This window comes from Lissotriton vulgaris, chromosome 7 (genome assembly GCF_964263255.1).
Source record: "Lissotriton vulgaris chromosome 7, aLisVul1.2, whole genome shotgun sequence".
Taxonomy (NCBI): Eukaryota; Metazoa; Chordata; class Amphibia; order Caudata; family Salamandridae; genus Lissotriton; species Lissotriton vulgaris.
This window is the reverse complement of record NC_141695.1, coordinates 1,281,290,261-1,281,307,597: the sequence shown is the minus strand read 5'-3', so window position 1 is coordinate 1,281,307,597 and position 17,337 is coordinate 1,281,290,261. Positions and strand designations below refer to the sequence as shown.

Below are 17,337 nucleotides of genomic sequence, written 5' to 3'. Positions count from 1 at the left end.
CTCTGCACCTCAAAGTGAAAATAGGTAAATAGAACAACTGCACTTTGCTCTCTAGGGCCCCCTTAGTTCCTCCCTCCGTAATCGTGGGTCATACTGTTCAGGTGCTGTAGTTGGGCTGCAAAAAGTGGAGGGGTTTCTATAAGGGATATGGGCTATGTAATCAAGGGTGTGGCTTAAACACATAAACTGCATTTCTGTGATTCCCACAGTGTGCCGGCTGAACGGTATTTTGGTTCGTCTAACCTGCATTCAGAAAAACAAGCACTGGCGTTGCCAATAGGTCTCGCAGTAGGAAAGTTGGAGCTATTGGTTTTGTAAATGACATTTTATATTTATATATCGTTATTGGCATAACTTGTTGAGCTGATCACACCTGGGATTTCCAGCACAAGCAGTGTTACATTTTACTAAAGACCCACAACATTGCTCGGACTTTTAACTTTGCCCCACTGCTAATGCAAACAAGGAGGGAGGTGCAGGTCTGGGATAGGTGGCCACTGGTAATATTGGGCTGCGGGCACTCTTTAAAATGGTGACAATACCAATATATGACACTAACACGCCGAGGGCTTACCGGCGTTTTCCTGTGGACGCTACTACTACTGCTGTAGCCGCTTTTTTGCAACAACTAGCCGCACCCGCTTCGCGGGTGCCGCGTCGCTGTTCTGGGCGTGAGTGGCTGTTGGGAGCACGTTTGCTCACAGCCTTCTGGAGGACTCGAGGGAACAGGGAACCAGCTTGCACCATCAGCGCCGCTGCAGGGACTCTCCTAACCAGGAGCCCCTGCTTCACGGCACACCTGCTGACCTGTTGCCCCTCCCACCCCTCGCTCAGAGGGTGAAAAGTAGCGGAACTCCTCACGCCAGTGGGACACTAACACGCCGAGGGCTTACCGGCGTTTTCCTGTGGACGCTACTACTACTGCTGTAGCCGCTTTTTTGCAACAACTAGCTGCACCCGCTTCGCGGGTGCCGCGTCGCTGTTCTGGGCGTGAGTGGCTGTTGGGAGCACGTTTGCTCACAGCCTTCTGGAGGACTCGAGGGAACAGGGAACCAGCTTGCACCATCAGCGCCGCTGCAGGGACTCTCCTAACCAGGAGCCCCTGCTTCACGGCACACCTGCTGACCTGTTGCCCCTCCCACCCCTCGCTTCACGCCCCCATAAAGGAACGCCCCTTCCCCGCTGTGCGGGAGCACGCGGGACCATCGCTGGCCATCAGGGGCCAGAAGAGGCCGGGCCGGGCCACATCTCTTGGCTCCGCCAAGTGAGTACGGGACCTACGGGAGAATGGCCACAGGCACTAGAGCAAGTAAATCTAGGAAAGCCGCGGGAGACGTAGTCATAGGCACAATGGATCAATTTATAACTCGGGCCGTCTCCATTGTAGAAAAGGAGATAATTTTAGCTGAACGAAGTCTTTCCAGGGACTCCAGGGGCCTATCACACAAGCGCTCATCTTTGGGCGTTCTTGCCCTAGCCCCCAGTCCTGTAAATGTACCTACTACACCATTGGTGGCAATTGACTCCCCGGACATTGATGAGAGAGTGAGTCGGATTAGGGCAAGCCTAGAAAGGGTAACCACCATTGCACTTGACACTGCTCCCGATTCAACACATCTAAACCTACCTGATCCAATTGATCCTTTGCTGGGGGCCCAAAATTACGAACTCGATTCCGAGATCAATAATGCCCAAAGTCCTTTTGTGATGCCCAACGAAGCCTCAAATCCTCCCCTCACAGCTGCACATATTGAAGCTAGTACCTCCATAGTAGCGGCTCCAGAAACTACCCAGTCAGGGAAACTAGCCCCAGGACTAGCTGCACACAGGAAGAGAAAGCGACCTGTTAGTCCTCGCAGGGGGGGCTTTCAAAAGCCACTCAGTAAAGTAAGTAGGCACAACGTGATCAAAGGGGGTACCTCCGCAAATCACATTCCACACCCAAAAACCCCTACCATCCACACTAGAGTCACTGTTCCCAAGGGTCCTGATGGGCTTGGTTTATCAGGCCCATCAGCGTCTGTTAGCACCACCTCAGTCCCCCAGGCTGTGCACACTGACATCACCACCCCACCCTTAGATGTTGAGAGCATAATCAGGTCTGTGGTGATGCCCCTTGTAGATAAGATCGACAGTCTCACACGTAAATTAGCTACCCTTGAGCAATCAATGCTGGATAATTTTTACGCTGTGAAATCACTGGTTAAATTCCACTCCAAAGTGCAGGGCGAAGACAATGGAGGGTCAAGGAGTGGTCCTGTCACCTTAGTTCCCTCGGAGCCACTGCCTCACCAAAAAACGTCTGCACTTGGGGAGGCCATACGGTCTAACACTGGAACCAGCCCTGCCCCACAAACCCCTACTCTTAGACCCAGCGCGGGCCGCCAAAAGAAAAAACCCAATAATCAAGCGCCCAAGGCCCCCAAGGTTAACTTTGCTCCCAATCCTGAGCCTATAGCGTCAACCTCTAAAGCAACAGGTAATGCGCCAACCACGTTGAATGGAAACATAACTCCATCCATTTCCACTCCTGGCAACCAGGCTGCGCCTAAACCCTTAGCTAAATCTCCAGCTAGAACACCATTAGGCAGGGCGAAAACATATACACCCAACGCCAGCCTCCCCCCTGGCTGTAAACCGTATGTGGTAATTCTAACGGGGGTCCCGGAGCTCGAAGAGGGTTCTTGTGAGTTGTACTCCGATCTTAAACACAAGACCCTCTCCTGGCTTAAAGCAAATAGACCCCTCCCAGGGCATATTGATGGTAGAATAGCTTATGTTCGTCGCGTGGGGTGGATTGGCAATAGACGCAAGGACTTAATTGGGGATTGTGTGCTGATCAATTTCAGCGACCCTAGAGCAGCAGGTATGATCTGCAGCCAGCAGTCGCACCACAACTTCTGCGACATACAAACTAGGGACTTAGGGTACTTTTATCGTCCGCCCTCGTCATCTGGGCATAAGAAGTTTTTGCCGGATGGGGGTAGAGGCGCATGGTACCCGCACTACCCAACCTTGGTTGTTAGAGCTAGGGCATGGACACCGACCCAAGCGGCCCCACCCCAGGGATGGGGGTGGTGACTCGGCGATCAGGCGGTATCAAACGCCCCCCTACCTAAGGTTATTGTACCATGCTTAGCTGGGAGGGAGTCCCCGTCACTAGTTAACACTCCTGCGCCCCAACCCATGCCCAACTCCCCCACCCCCTCTCCCTTAGGCTGTCGGACTGAGCTTACTGAGTCCGTGGATGGGGTAGAAATCCCGGGAGCCCAGGGTGGGGAAGCTGGATGTGCTGGGTCTCCGAATCGTCCTGCCCTGAAAGCTATCAGCTGGAATGTGGCAGGCTTAAATAATAAGTTGGATGCCCCGGACTGGGTGGCGCTTATTGAGCCCCACGCAGTCTGCGCATTCCAAGAAACATGGTGTGTGGAACCTAGGCACAGAGCAGGATATGCTACCTTCTCCGTCCCAGCAGGTATCCCAGTATCGGGAAGAGGGCGCCCATTTGGAGGTCTCCTAGTCTGGGTCGATATATCCTTAGGATGGGGAATACACCACCATCCCCAAAAATCACCAGATTTGATGTGGCTCACAGTAAAATGCCCAAATAAAGTTGAGAAGCTGGAGATCTTTAATATTTACACACAAGGGGTTTCAGGGAGGGCTTCGTCACCAACCCTCGTGGCTCTGGAAACAGCCCTAGGGGAGTGCCATGGAGACTCACTAATTTTGGTTATGGGGGACTTTAACTGCACATTTGAGCCCTTGATGGCCGATGAATCCTTGGACCTGTATGACGAAGATTCAAGGAGAGGCGTACCGTCTCTCGATCTTCCAACTGTCAAAAGATGGACTCCTAGAATCGTCCAATTGAATTCCCTCACACTAGAGTACGGCTTGAGAGCAGCCAACGGGAGAACACGGTCAGACCTAGTGGGGGCACACACATATAACAGGGTGGGTCACTCATCTAGGATAGATTATATCCTTTTAAACTTTCCTTTGTGGGCCCACATGGAGGATATGATAGTCCTGCCTTCCTTGGAAAGCGACCATAATTCACTCTCACTATCCCTAACACATTGGTGGAGGGACAGCGGTTCATCTCACAGAACTCATGACGCGTCTGAACAGAGGTCATCGGGGGGGGTGGTCCCCTCAAATTGCCTTAGACGTTTAAAATGGGACAAAGTGGCTATTGATGAAGAAAAACTATCCTGCATCAGAGCCGTTATTGCTGCAGCTTGTAAAATTCTGGAAAGTCACCCTCCCAGCCCGCACAAGATTGCAGCCATGTTCAACGAGGTTTCGACGTCGATAGGGGACTTGTTCATGGTTAAACTAAATACCAAGGGAAATAAAAACCAAGACAAGCGACAAGGCAAATCAGGCTGGTACTCATCGGCGTGCCGTGCCGGAAAGAGAGCCCTAATTTTGGCAGTAAAGAGTGGTGATGCAACAGTAATAGCTACCAAACGCAAGTCCTACAAATTTGTGCTAAAGGCAGCCAGGAGAGACTGGGAAGATGCCTTCTGGCAGGAACTCCGTGTAGCCAGCGCAGAAAAAAATGCTAAAGGTTTTTGGGACTTGCTGCAAAAGAAACATAGACCTTTGGACACTGTCATCACATGCAATATACCCGAAGATCTGTGGTACTCACACTTTTCAAAATTATATACTGCATCTGCTGTAGAAGCGATGGTCTTTCCACTACCACAGATCCAGCGAGGTGAAGGCAGCTACGAGGAGAGTTTATTCACCAGGAAAGAGGCTGAAACTGCCATAAAATCTTTGGTCCCCCGCAAAGCAGCTGGACCCGATGGCCTTCCTGGTGACCTTCTCCGCATGGACGCAGGCGAATGGGGTTTGCTAATTGCATCTCTATTGAACGCAGCTATGGCAGGGGCCCCCCTCCCTGCTTCTTGGATGGCAGCCGAGGTGGTCCCTCTGCACAAGAAAGGCTCAAGAGACGACCCAGCTAATTATAGACCGATTAGCTTGATAGACTGTTCCCAAAAAGTGGCGGGCAAGGTCCTTTTATCTAGAGTTCAGCAGTGGGCAGATGAAAACAAGATACTTTCGGACTTTCAGGCTGAGTTCAGGGCCGGTACAGGAACAATAGAACAATCTCTAAGGCTGCTCATGATCCACTGGAAGGTCGTCACGATTGGGAAGGGTACCCTATACCTGGCCTTCATCGACCTCCGGACGGCTTTTGATTTAGTGCCCAGAAACAACTTATGGAAGGTGCTGTGTGACCTCGGCATGCCACCCTATTTGCTCCACTTGATCATGAGGTTCCATGAAAATAACTACGCCCAAATACGCTGGGGGCCAAATGGACAAAAGACCTCAAGAATAGAGGTGAATAGAGGTGTGCGGCAAGGCTGCGTACTTGCCCCAACCCTATTTTCCCTTTATGTAAATGGGGTGGTGGATTTCCTGACCCAGATACCAGCAGACGCCCCCCGTCTGGCAGGCCGCTTAATCCCCACCCTGCTCTTTGCTGACGATACCTTACTTTTGTCAAAATCCCCAATGGGCCTCCAGCAGCTTCTCTCCGGTTTTGACAATTTCTGTAAGCAGAGAGGTCTCTGTATCAATACAGACAAAACTAAGTATCTCATTCTGAACCCCCCTCAAAAACTCGGCCCCCCTCCAACATTGGGGTCCGTTGCACTGGAAAGAACTAAGATGTTCGACTACCTGGGCATCCGCTTGGTGGACTCTATGAAATGGGACTGCCATCTGACAAAAATGTTGCTGAGCCTGAAAAGAGTGACTGGGGCCCTTTTGAAAGAGCAGAGAGCAGCATCCACAAGGCCAATAGCGGCAGTAATGGACATTTACTCGGCTAGAGGAGTGAGCGCAGCTCTTTATGGGGCAGAGCTGTGGGGGATGTCAAACTTGAAAGAGCTAACTCGAGCAGAGAATGCCTTCCTGAGAAGTCTAATGTCTCTCGGCCCATCTGTCCCTATCTTACCCTTGCAACTGGACATGGGCTGTCGGGCGATTGAAGACCAAGCAAAGTTACGCCCCCTGCTACTGTGGGCCCGCATCTGGAGAGTGCCAGAGCTCTCAAGTTATGCGGATGGCCTACGGGAGTTAATTAAATCCACAGGTTGGGCAAAAATAAAATGGCTAAGGGACATTAAGGCTTTACTCGCCAACCTGGGGCTGGAAGAAGCATGGCACCAACAGTCAGCCCCGCCTAAATCTATGTTAAAACGACTCTATTGGTCATGGGTGGCAAACAAAAGAAACTCTTCTACAACGACCTGCAAGTCGACCAGAAACTTCTTGGAGTCTAAAGACGTCCCCATCAGAGAACTGTATCTGGACATTATCTCTGCCCCATGGGAAAGATCTCTGTATTTTAAATTCAGAGTAGGTCTTCTCCCTGTAATGGAACTCACATGCCACTGGAAAATTCCTTACCAGACTGCTCCATGGTGTCCCTTTTGCCCTCAGCGCCGTGAATCTGTCCCCCATCTGTTATTCGAGTGCCCTGCCTACAAGGTTCCGCGTATGAAATGGGTTAAGCCAATGTGTCTCACCTTGGGCACCAGACATTGCAATGTGGCACTAAGAATATTACTTACAGACACTCGTACATTCTTCGCATGCGCCACCTCGAAATATTTAGGGTGGGCATGGCGGATACGGTCAAAAAAACTTAGGCAAATTGTTTAATCATGATTTTAAACTTATGGTCTGTTCTTGGCCCATCTTCTTTTAAGCTAATTTAATCAACTCCCCATCCAGAAATCGTAGGAAAAAACGTTGAGTCCTAGCATGTAAGGGGTTTTTATGCTTTTTATCCAGTAATGTTTAAATTGAATTTTCCATGTATGTACGCTTTTTAAGATATTTTTATGTCGAAATAAAGCCTATTTGACTTGACTTGAATATATTTATTTTGACCTCCAAAGTTTTACTTACACACTGTCAGTAACCTTGTTTGTGAAATTAATTTTATACTTACCTGGTTTCTCTGGGCCGGTTCACAGCAACAAATTTCACAGGCCAAGTATATTCATTCCCCACATGACAAGGGGTTGAAGGTCCCAGATCTCCATCTATATTATTAGGCCTCCACACTCCATTTCATTACTGAGAGCTAAATGGCAGGCAGACAATGACTGAAAGGAGGTAAAGATGGCAGCTAGATGTTTGGCTGCATCGGTCAAACCAATACAAAGTACTATGATCCAACGAATCTCTAGCACATGGGTAGCATACAGGTTCATCTCTGCCTGTGTTGTTGAGAGACACAGGCTGAATTCTTCTAAATGAGTGAGGGGACTGGCTATTCCCTAACCCCCAGCCCTACACATGCTACTCTGGGTATTCAACATAATGGGGTGGACATGGTGGGAACCAACTGCTTGGTTGCTGTAGGCCTGCTGGTGGCGAAGCAGGACTTTACAAAACAATGGATTTCTGCCACCCCAATACACTTAAGGAATGGACCAGTGTCATGATCAGCTGGGCAGCAGCCAAACAAACAACTATAAAGCAAGGGGGTTCCCATGCACATACCATCAAATATGGGATGCTTGGTGAGATTATGGTCACTCAGACATGCAACATGGGGTAGACATGGGAACACCAGACATTCTGGAGATAATCCTGTAGTCAATGTATATGACTTATGTGTATTCTATGGGGCAGTGATGTTCTGTTGCTATAGTAAAACAATAAAATGAATGATTAGGAAAAAATTAAGGTTGCCCTAAAAGGTGGATGTGATGTCTAGGAATCAGGACGTTCAGCAGGACAGACAAAGGGGAGAAAACAAAAATGTCTAGGGCTGTCAAAGAGATTACATGGTATTATTTGCACATTGGCACAGAAATATACACAATTTGAAGAACACTCTTACCAGTCACTCTGCCTGCAATGAAAGGGTGGTAAAGCAAAGCAGGCCAGGATAATCTCTGCCGAGGATCCTTGGTAAGCAACCCCTGAAGAAAGCTCTGTGAAATGAAGAGAAAACACTTAAGAAAGGAGAAACGAGCTCTGAGGAGAAAGAATAATTTAAGGGAAGGAAGACAAATAAGGAAGAGTGCATTAAGGGCTATAAAGAGAGGAAAGAGTGTAGAAGAACTGGAAGAGACGAGAAGGAGCAGATATTAAAAGGGAGAGTGTAGGAAGTTGGCTCTTTATATAGTGGATCAAAATGAGGCACACTGTGTAAAGAGTCCAGGCAAACCCCAATTGGTTTACAGAGGCACAAATAACCCAAATGCTCTCTTTTGTGGTAGTGTGGCCAAGCAGTTAGGCGTATCAGAGGGTAGTGCTATGCATATATTGTACTCATAAGGCAATAAGTGAGATACACACAAGAAAAAATCAGAGACCAATTTAGATAAATAAGTCTTTTTTATATAGTGTTGATATCAAGGACGTAGTTATCAAAGAAGTACTTTTTAAAATATTGATTTTAGCAGGAAAGTATAAATGTTCACAATTGCGTCTTTACGTACCAATGTTTCCAGATGGGAGAAAAGGCATTTGTATGACAAGTCCAGAAGCTCCCAACAGGTGGCTCGGGTCACAAGGGTCATGGGGATAAGGGGGCACAGCAGGGTCATCAGTAACCAGATTGGGGTGCTTAGGTGTAGAGTAAAAAGGTTGGCTGGGCTCTGTGCGTCTTAGAGCCTTGTGGTCATCTCTCTCACCGGCTGAGGATGCACAATCAGGACAGCTGGGCCTCTCTGTAAGTGGATCTCTGCGATGCTTACGTCCCTCAAAGGCTGCTTTGCCTTGGATTCATTGGAGTTCCGACAGGGCTCTTACAGTCTGGGCTTGCTGCAAGGGGTCCAGTACCCCAGGTATTGGACCTGTGCGGCTCTTTTTGGTTCTGTGTTCTCTCGCATTGCTGGGGGACAGATCAGACCTTCACGAGCACAGGGTCCTGCTCTTGGGAGCTGCTGCATCAGGCAGGCCAGGGAACGGCAACGCAGTAGACTGGACTTTGCGTTTGAATACCTGCGGACTGTAGGGGAGTAGCTCCTCTAAGCCAAGGAAGATTTGCTGCCAATGTGCAAAGTGCTGGCAGCCCACTGGAGTTCAAAGCAGGAGTTCAGCTGCAGGATGAGTCACTGGGTCGCTAGTGTCGAGACTTAGTGCAGCAGGCAGAGTTTTATGCCAAGTCTTCAGTTCTCTCTCTTTCTTGCAGCTCTCAGGGTCCTCTTCTTCTTGAGCCATCGAATCCAACTTCCTAGTGTCAGGGGTGCCAGCTAAATGATCAATTCAAGGGTGTTGTGGGGAGTGACAGTTAGTAGCCAAGGGCTTCTTACCTTTAGGGTGGCTCCTGTGGGAAGTGGACATTATCCTCATCCAGAGAGCCTAATTACGCAAAAAGTAAGTTGGTGGAATTCTAAAAGCTGTGTCCACATCAGCTAGCCCTCCTTGGGGTGGACCTAGAATGAGAGGCAGACATCCCTCCTAACTAGGCAATTTTACGCCCATTCTGGAGGCAAATGGGCCTGGGGTAGGGGGTGGCATTTCCCTTGTCTGAGGAAGCCTTGGGTCGCATATCAAAGGCGGCTGAGGCCTTTAAAACGTCCTGCCTTGATATTCTGATCACTTAGCAATCCAGCTTGGAGGAGGTGGCAACACCTCCGGCCGGAGCAAGCATTGTTTCTGCCCTCAGAGAGCATGGGCTCTCTCCTGAAGAGCGTCAAAAACCGGTCTGTGGTGCCAGGATGGTCTACACCAGTCAGTCAGCACACAAGTCGGATGGAGGTTTTCAGGGGGCACTTCTAAGGTACCCGCTGGGTACATTTATTAATACATTTACCACTAGGATCAGTGTGGTGTATTAATACGAGATGTTTGATACAAAACAGTTCTAGTATCCGTGAAGCCATCGTGTAGCTGGGGAACGCTTTATCACCAGTGTCCAGCACATGTACTTAAAATGGCTTCCCTGTTCACGTGTGATATCTAAGAATTGACTTAGACATCACATGGGCATATCTGCTCATGCAGATATGTCCACACATGTAGTATAATGCACCCTGCCTTAGGCTGTAAGGCCTGCTGTAGGGGTGGTTTACCTATACTGCATGTAGTGTCTGTAGGCATGGCAGACAGGAGGTGTGCCATGTCTTATCTTCACTTTTTTCGCAACCATGGCAAACAGCCTGCAATGGCAGTTTGCATGTTGGTTCTGAGGGTCCCTTAGGGTGGCACAATACAAGCTACAAGTCTCAGGGAACCTCTTTAGGCTCCTTGCCCTAGGTACTAGGGGTACCATCAGCTAGGGACTTACAGGGTGTGCTAAAGGTATTGCCAATTGGGGGAACAATTGCAGTTTTAGGGAAAGAGATCTGGCACTGAGAACCTGGATAGCAGGAACCCAGCACTTCTGTTAAAAGTGCATTAGATACCAGGGTAAAAGTGGGGGTGACCATGTCAAAAAGAGGTTCGGTCTTACAGAGAGCATACAGAGAACAATTACAAGTTAGTAGAAGAGTGGAATAAAATGAAGAAAAATGCTTAAGAGAGATAAATGCATTAAGATTCATAAAAACACAATAAAAGAGAAGCAGGCAAGAGGGGAAAATGACCACATTCTAGCATGCTCTGCATGGATTTTTGTCTCCAAGTGTGGAGCAGATTAAAAAAATATTTTGTCAATCTTTCTACATTTCTTCGATAAGTGCTGCATCCACATCTCTTCACCTAGCAGTCGAACACCTGCCACCCTCTTCATTACTCTGTCTCTAGCTCCCCAATTACCATTTGTTTCCCTCTTCAATTCAACCCTTTCACATTGTTCTTCCACCTCTATCATGCCTTTTCTGACGTTTATCCCATTCTCTCTCTCACTCACTTTCCAAGCTCATCTACTCCCCCAGGTACCTTGAACGGCGCACTCATGGTCTTTGGCCACTTGACAGGGTCCTTGATAATAAGGCTGACAAGTTGGAAGATGCTGTTGGTGTAGAACGGGGGAGTCCCCACAGAGAGCTCATACAGGATGCAGCCCATGGACCAGAGGTCTGACGTATGGTCATAGGGCTTCTCTTCCACCAGTTCAGGAGACATGTACAACGGCGTACCCTTGATGGACGTCAAAACAAGCGTGTGGATACTCATTGAGCGGGCAAACCTGAGGGTTAAGAGACAGAGGAGATATTTTGAAAAGGCAGGAGAGAGTCATGTATAGCACAGTATCCTTAATGGTGGCCAGTATTGATGAGTGGATCTTCATCTAGCTAGCTAACTGAAGGATCAAGGGTCAGACACTGACTAGGATAGGACAGAAAGATCTTGAATGAGATATGCTTGCTCAGAGGAAGGTGAATAAATGCAGACAAGCCAACTCAGGGCAAGGCCTATATCTCAGAGCAGATTCCCCAAATACTTTTGCATTTCAGTTTTTATTTTTTAATTTAGTGCAATTTGTTTTATTCATGTTATTATTTAATGTTGTCTGTTTGTGCAATATACACTTAAGAGTGGTTTTGAAACTTTGAAAATACATTATGCTCATCTCAGACTGTTCAGTTACTTAGCTCTTCCACATATGAATATTAAGTGTGGTGCAGAGATAGAAGATGCTCTCATGTAGTAACATGGAGCAGACAAGCATGAGCCAACACAGGCTAAAAGCCATTGGATTATGCTGAGAAGATGTTCCTGTGTGCCTCCTATGATAAAGAAGAGGAGAAATGGCAATGGAATAAGTCACAATGAATGCAGATTTAGCGGATTCTCTAACCTGTATGATTAAAAGCACACTGCAGATAAAGTGTGTGAGGCTTCAAACGCACATGGGACGCTACAACCGAAGTGTCTACTGTAGTGGCAACAAAGGGTGGGGGGCTGTGGGACAGTGTGCAGCTGTCAAGAGTAGGCAGGCAGAGTGCCTACACAGGTACCTATTGCAAAACAACCTCTGTACTCAGGCACACATCCGAGCCTCCTGGATATTGCAACACTTAAGGCCACAATATGAGGCAACTGAAACTTTCCTAGTACGTGCATCCCAAGACTACAGACAATTAAAGCAGATTTTAATGAGAAAAATGATTTGCCAAAGTAAGCTTACTGACTTCAAATGCAAGGGGCACCAAGGTACACTGCAGATTCAACTCATTTATATTATGAGTCATAGTTTCAATTTTTCTTTGTTATGGAACTCCAACAGAGGTCCACAAAAATACACCAGTACAATAAGAAAGACATAATTTAAGTACAATACAAACAATGTTTGTTTGTTTTTTTTAGAAAAAAAGTACACCAGTAGATTAAAAAGAGGAAAGAAGGAGAGACATACTTAGTATACAGTACAACATTCTTTAATGTCCATATTATGAGTCACAGTAAAATATAAATTATGATTGACAAGAAAGGCAGAGGCTATCTAGAAGGCGGACTCGATGATTTTTTGTGACTATTTGTGCACATGATCAAACTAGAGCCACATGCCATGAGCAAGAGATGTATGGGGTAGAGAAAGGAAATTATCTGAGCATTGGGAGAATAGCCGTGCTTCCCAGGGAGGGAAGGAGAGGAAGGGAGGATAAAGAAAGAACAGTTTTCTGCAGTATTCACATGCTAACAGCATTCAGACAAATCCAGAGCAACCTCCAGCTCCAAGGGTTACCACTCACATGAATCCACGAGTTGTGGGCAAAAAAGTGCAGCCCCTCATGTCCCGTTTAACAGATTCAAGGGGCATTGGTAGCTCTGGGGAAGACGAAACGGATATAATGCCCGTTAAGGGATTTTGTTGAATGACATGACACAGGTTTCAGTGTTGTCACTCAGGTTCTCATCAGTTTTTGCCGGGTAATTCACATGGAGACTTCAGCTGCTGCTTGTCGGCGCTCGTAATTACTGGGTCACTTGTAATGAGGCTGCAGTCCCAGGGGCTTTTACCCAGGTCTCTTTCATCAATCAGGGGAAATGCAAATCCCTGCTCCCACCTACAGAGTAACTCTAAGCCACCAATCTTCTCCAATACATTGGTTCTGCTAACATCATAGAGGTTAATGGAAGGACATTGACACAGAAAATGAGCGCGTGAAGAGATCAGCACCAAATTAAAATAAGAGTTGTTTGGCTTGCAGGACAAAAATTCATGGTCTTGGCGATTGCTGATGCACAGAGCTGGATAAGAAGTACATTGATGTAAAAGATCCATGTATACATGTTGGAACAGATGTATGGTCATGTTGCTCAAAGATTTATGGTAAGGTAGCAGAAAGCATTCTCCTTCAAGATTCTCAGACTGCATTATTGGTTAGATCTCGGTCCATCTTGTCTGGTTAAGACCTTTACTCGTGATAGAGGGACCTGCTACAGCATCATGGTCTGCTTGCCTGAATGGGGCACCAGATGGGCTATATGAAGATGTATATCTTTTGCCAGTAAGTGACCATTATTACTAACTTGCCTTGTCCATCACGATAGCATGGGCTCTGTACTTTTTGGGCTAGATTAAGCAAAGCTTGCGATACTACCTTTTAGGACTCAGCTGGGACAAGTCACATTGCATTACGTGTTCTTGCTCTTCTTGCTTGGTGAAACTCTTTGAACCATCGTCAGGCTTCAGCATTCCTAATTTCTGGGCCCTTCCACGTCTGGTAATGCTCCTTAGCTACTTGACAATCTGACATTCACAGATGGTGAAGGCATCTTTACATAAAAGGCTTTTAAATAGCTAACGAGGGGTGCCGATTCTCTTTCAAAACTTCTTCATCACAAGGACCAAGACTAAGGTCTTGAGTGAGGTTTTAGCTGGTGAGTTTCCCGGGCTCAAACGAGTAAACTTTATCACACTAAAAGTCTACGGGCCAGATCTACGACCTGCCAAATAGCGACTTGCAAATTGCGTCGCTTTTGCGACTCGCAATTTGAGACTTGCTATTTGGCATGTACAACAGTGTCTTGGACCCTGTTTGCGATTCCCAATGGGGTCGAAAAAAAATGAGAGGCTCATGATTATTAATGAGCCACTCGCATTTTGTGAACCCATTTGGAATGGCTGGCCCTCCCAGGGATGGTGGCCTGCTGGGCTCAGCAGACCACCATGTTTGGGGCTGCTTTAAATAAAGCAGCTTTTTTGGGGGATCTCTGCCTGCCCTTAAAAGATTATTTTGCATGCATTTGCAAAGGGTAAGAGGTCCCCTGGGGCCCCCTCCCCATTTGCGAATGAATTACCATCTACTTGAAGGTTGCAAAACATTAGTACATGGATATGGAGTCGCTATTTGACAGGAACACCCCTTCAAAATACCGAGTCACAACAGTATTTTGCGAGTCCCTATTTATTTGCGACTCGCAAAATACTGTTTGTACATGGGCCCATGGTTTTTAGCGTGCGCAAACGGGTCTAAGACCCGTTTGCCTACGCTAAAAACAGTTGTAAATCTGCCACCCAAATCACAACTACCCGAATCAAATGAAGTCCCTGTTTATCTTCCAAATATTTGGTAAAGTAATCAACAGTGACCAGTGGGTCCAGTAACTAGGGTCTGGATAGCATACAGTCTAAAGAGCCTAGAAACAAGTCAAAGATTCAACTACAGGAGGCTGTAACTATATAGAATTTCGCACAATTGTATAGCTATCTTGGAATGAGCTCAAACTACGGAATGCAAAGTATACCCTATGGTTGAAAGCCAAAGATCTCAGCATATATTGGTTGCATTCAAAGTTTTCTGAGAGTGGGTCACTAGTTGTTACTGGCAGCACCCAGTCCAATCACTTCACCAGTTCCTATGAAGAACTTCAGGGTTAGGGCTTAACCGCACGCTTAAAAGTTGCTATGTCTGGAAAAGTAAAGATAATAAAGATAGTTCTAATATATCTAGAATCAGGACACCACCTAAATTCAGCCTAATTAGACTTGATGCAGGGGTGTGAAGGTGGATAAGCCTGGTTCTTTTGGAAATGGGGCGGAGATTCAGAAACTTCTACTTGGTGTGTTGTCGACAGTGCAGATTATCCCTCTCAATGAAAATAGGTGACATAGAAGCTCAGATAAATCACAGATGACGTTCTTCTGTTGATCTTTTTTTTGTTCTGGCCAGCAGGGCTGAAGGCATTTCAGGTCTTCTGAATGATTTCAGTCCACTGAGGCATCCTCCATGCAAATCTTCCAGTCAGCTAGGCATTGTGCAGAGCTTCCTGGGATGAAGTTACATTGTCCTGTAGCACAGCTCCTCATGTGATAATCTCTCAATTTCTACACATGGCAACTCAGTAAAGCTTCGCTGTGGCTTCTCAGACGTATGCCCAGTATGGAGAGAGTATTACCCTTGCAGGCGTTCATATAATTTTCAGAAGTTTTCTTCTGGACACTAGTGCACAGCCATTGTCATGGTCCAGACGCTCTACCAAGTACTGGTTGGGGGGTCAGTACCTGTCCTCCTGAGGGTCACCAGTTGTAGGGACTGGACAGGCTTTAACTGGGGCAAGCCAACAGGCAGTCACCTGCAGTGGTACAGGTAAAAGAGCCAGTCACCCTGGACTAATTATCTTGTTATACCGCCAGTCAATACAACCTTTTTCAAAGAGGTAAGTAGTCACCCTCCCTCAGAGATGGGAAGTCCTGTGCTCATTAAGGCACAGCTACACTGACAAAGAGAAAAAGTAAGAAGATGGAACTCCTGTGGACTTGTAGGACCGTTGAGATCACTGGGATACATACAAAAAGGCATTTCCAAGCAGTGCAAAGAACTTTCTCCCTAGTACATTTTCATTTCATAACACATTTTATTGTATTTAAAAAACACAATGGGCAGTAGGCCGTAAACGTTTATCTTGTCACATATTAACTGATCTAACGAAACATTTAAACCCCGTGCCAGATTCATTACATTCATATAGGTCAATTCTCAGGTAGCGTTAAAGTCCATCGAAAGAGGCTGTGCCCAGGTCAGGCCGTCGGATTCTTTGTTTGAGTGATAGAGTTTATAGTATCTAAAATCGAGGGATGATCTGCAAGTATTAGTCCATGGTATTCAGCCCATCTTTAAAAAAAATTTGAATGCTTCTGTGGGCATCCCCTTACTTGAAACACAGGCAATTCTAATCCCATACAGAGGTCCGTACCCTTTTTTCATGCCGGATGTTTATCTGATTTTCATAGTCTCGCAATAGCCCTTTTGGCTAGTGAGACCCACCCACAGTAAGTGACATTTGTATCTATTGCCACCAATCTCATCTGTTATATGGAGCAGGGTGAGCCTCTCCCTAGTATATTTTCATGTTAATACTGTCCTCTATGTGAAGTGCTGAACGCTCTGTGATATTTGAGAAGAGAAATGAGTTACCTAGGCCCTCCGTTCACTGTTTCTCATTTGGTTGGTCTTAGGCTCCGGTAAATTAATGGTACATTAACATGGCTGGCTCTACGGCGGTGCAACCAGTGCCTCCGCACCAGGTGCTGACTTCAGGGGGTGCCAAGTGTGCAAGTTTATTTTGGTTTTAAAAGCACCTGCTGCCGTGTTCCTTGCCTCCAGCAATTTCCGGCCAACAATAGAAATGCCACGATAACTCCATTGGTGAATGATCTTCCTGGATAGAGATTGGAGTTTTGTCTAGTTGAGGTTTTGACAGATCATAAAATAGCACAGAGGGTTAATATGCCTGATGCAATTAACGGTTACCATGCAAATCACAAAGTGCATATAAGTAAATAGGTCAGTGGGTGACTGCTTTTCTAAGAGACATCCTTTTGCTAATTGCAGTTTATAAGTTGAACTTCTAACAGTGAATTATTAACTGTCTTCAAAGAACTGCATACACATTGCAAAGTATAGATCAGAGCATAAAATATTGTTGCAAAAAGGGTTCATTACGGTAGAATTAGAGTCTTATTATTAAAGAGAACCCCCACCTATGGGGTTCCATTTTCAATTCTGAGTTTGTGCTTCTCCAGACCAAGCACTCTTAAACTACACTGCCTACCAGTATGGGTGACGTGTCACTCCTACATCTTGTAGTCCTCTGGCTTATGTAACATTTCATATAAGCTGATTTACACACGTCTGATTGATTGATTCTGTGTAATGTGTGTGATGCAAAGTGCTCTGACATCCTACACTGGTATGAGTGACGCTATATAACTAATTTAATGCATCTGAAAGAGAGAGGGTTATGGAGACTTGAAGGGCACTGTTAAAAGGTGGTGGTGAAGGAATCCATGGTGGAGGTTGTCACCACGTCCACCACGGATAGGGCGCCAACAAACATTGTCGCACCGGCCGCCACCAGCACTAAAGCCTGCCCTGTGCATTGATACATATGTGTTGCCTGGTGTTGTGCCAAATATAGGCTATGTATAAACCAACATCCTACATCACAGCA

The 17,337-nt window shown here is 46.6% G+C and overlaps 1 protein-coding gene across 2 annotated transcripts in view; it reads right to left on the bottom strand.

Moving 5' to 3' along the window:
- STK36 (serine/threonine kinase 36) overlaps positions 1 to 17,337 on the bottom strand; it is a 223,409-nt gene that overhangs the window by 161,365 nt on the left and 44,707 nt on the right. For both annotated transcript variants that reach the window (XM_086931854.1, XM_086931855.1), the window contains exons 5-6: positions 10,876 to 11,125; positions 7,886 to 7,979 (exon numbers count right to left, since the gene is read on the bottom strand). In XM_086931854.1, coding sequence (XP_086787980.1) covers positions 7,886 to 7,979; positions 10,876 to 11,125 — 344 coding nt within the window. The remainder of the gene's footprint in view (positions 1 to 7,885; positions 7,980 to 10,875; positions 11,126 to 17,337) is intronic.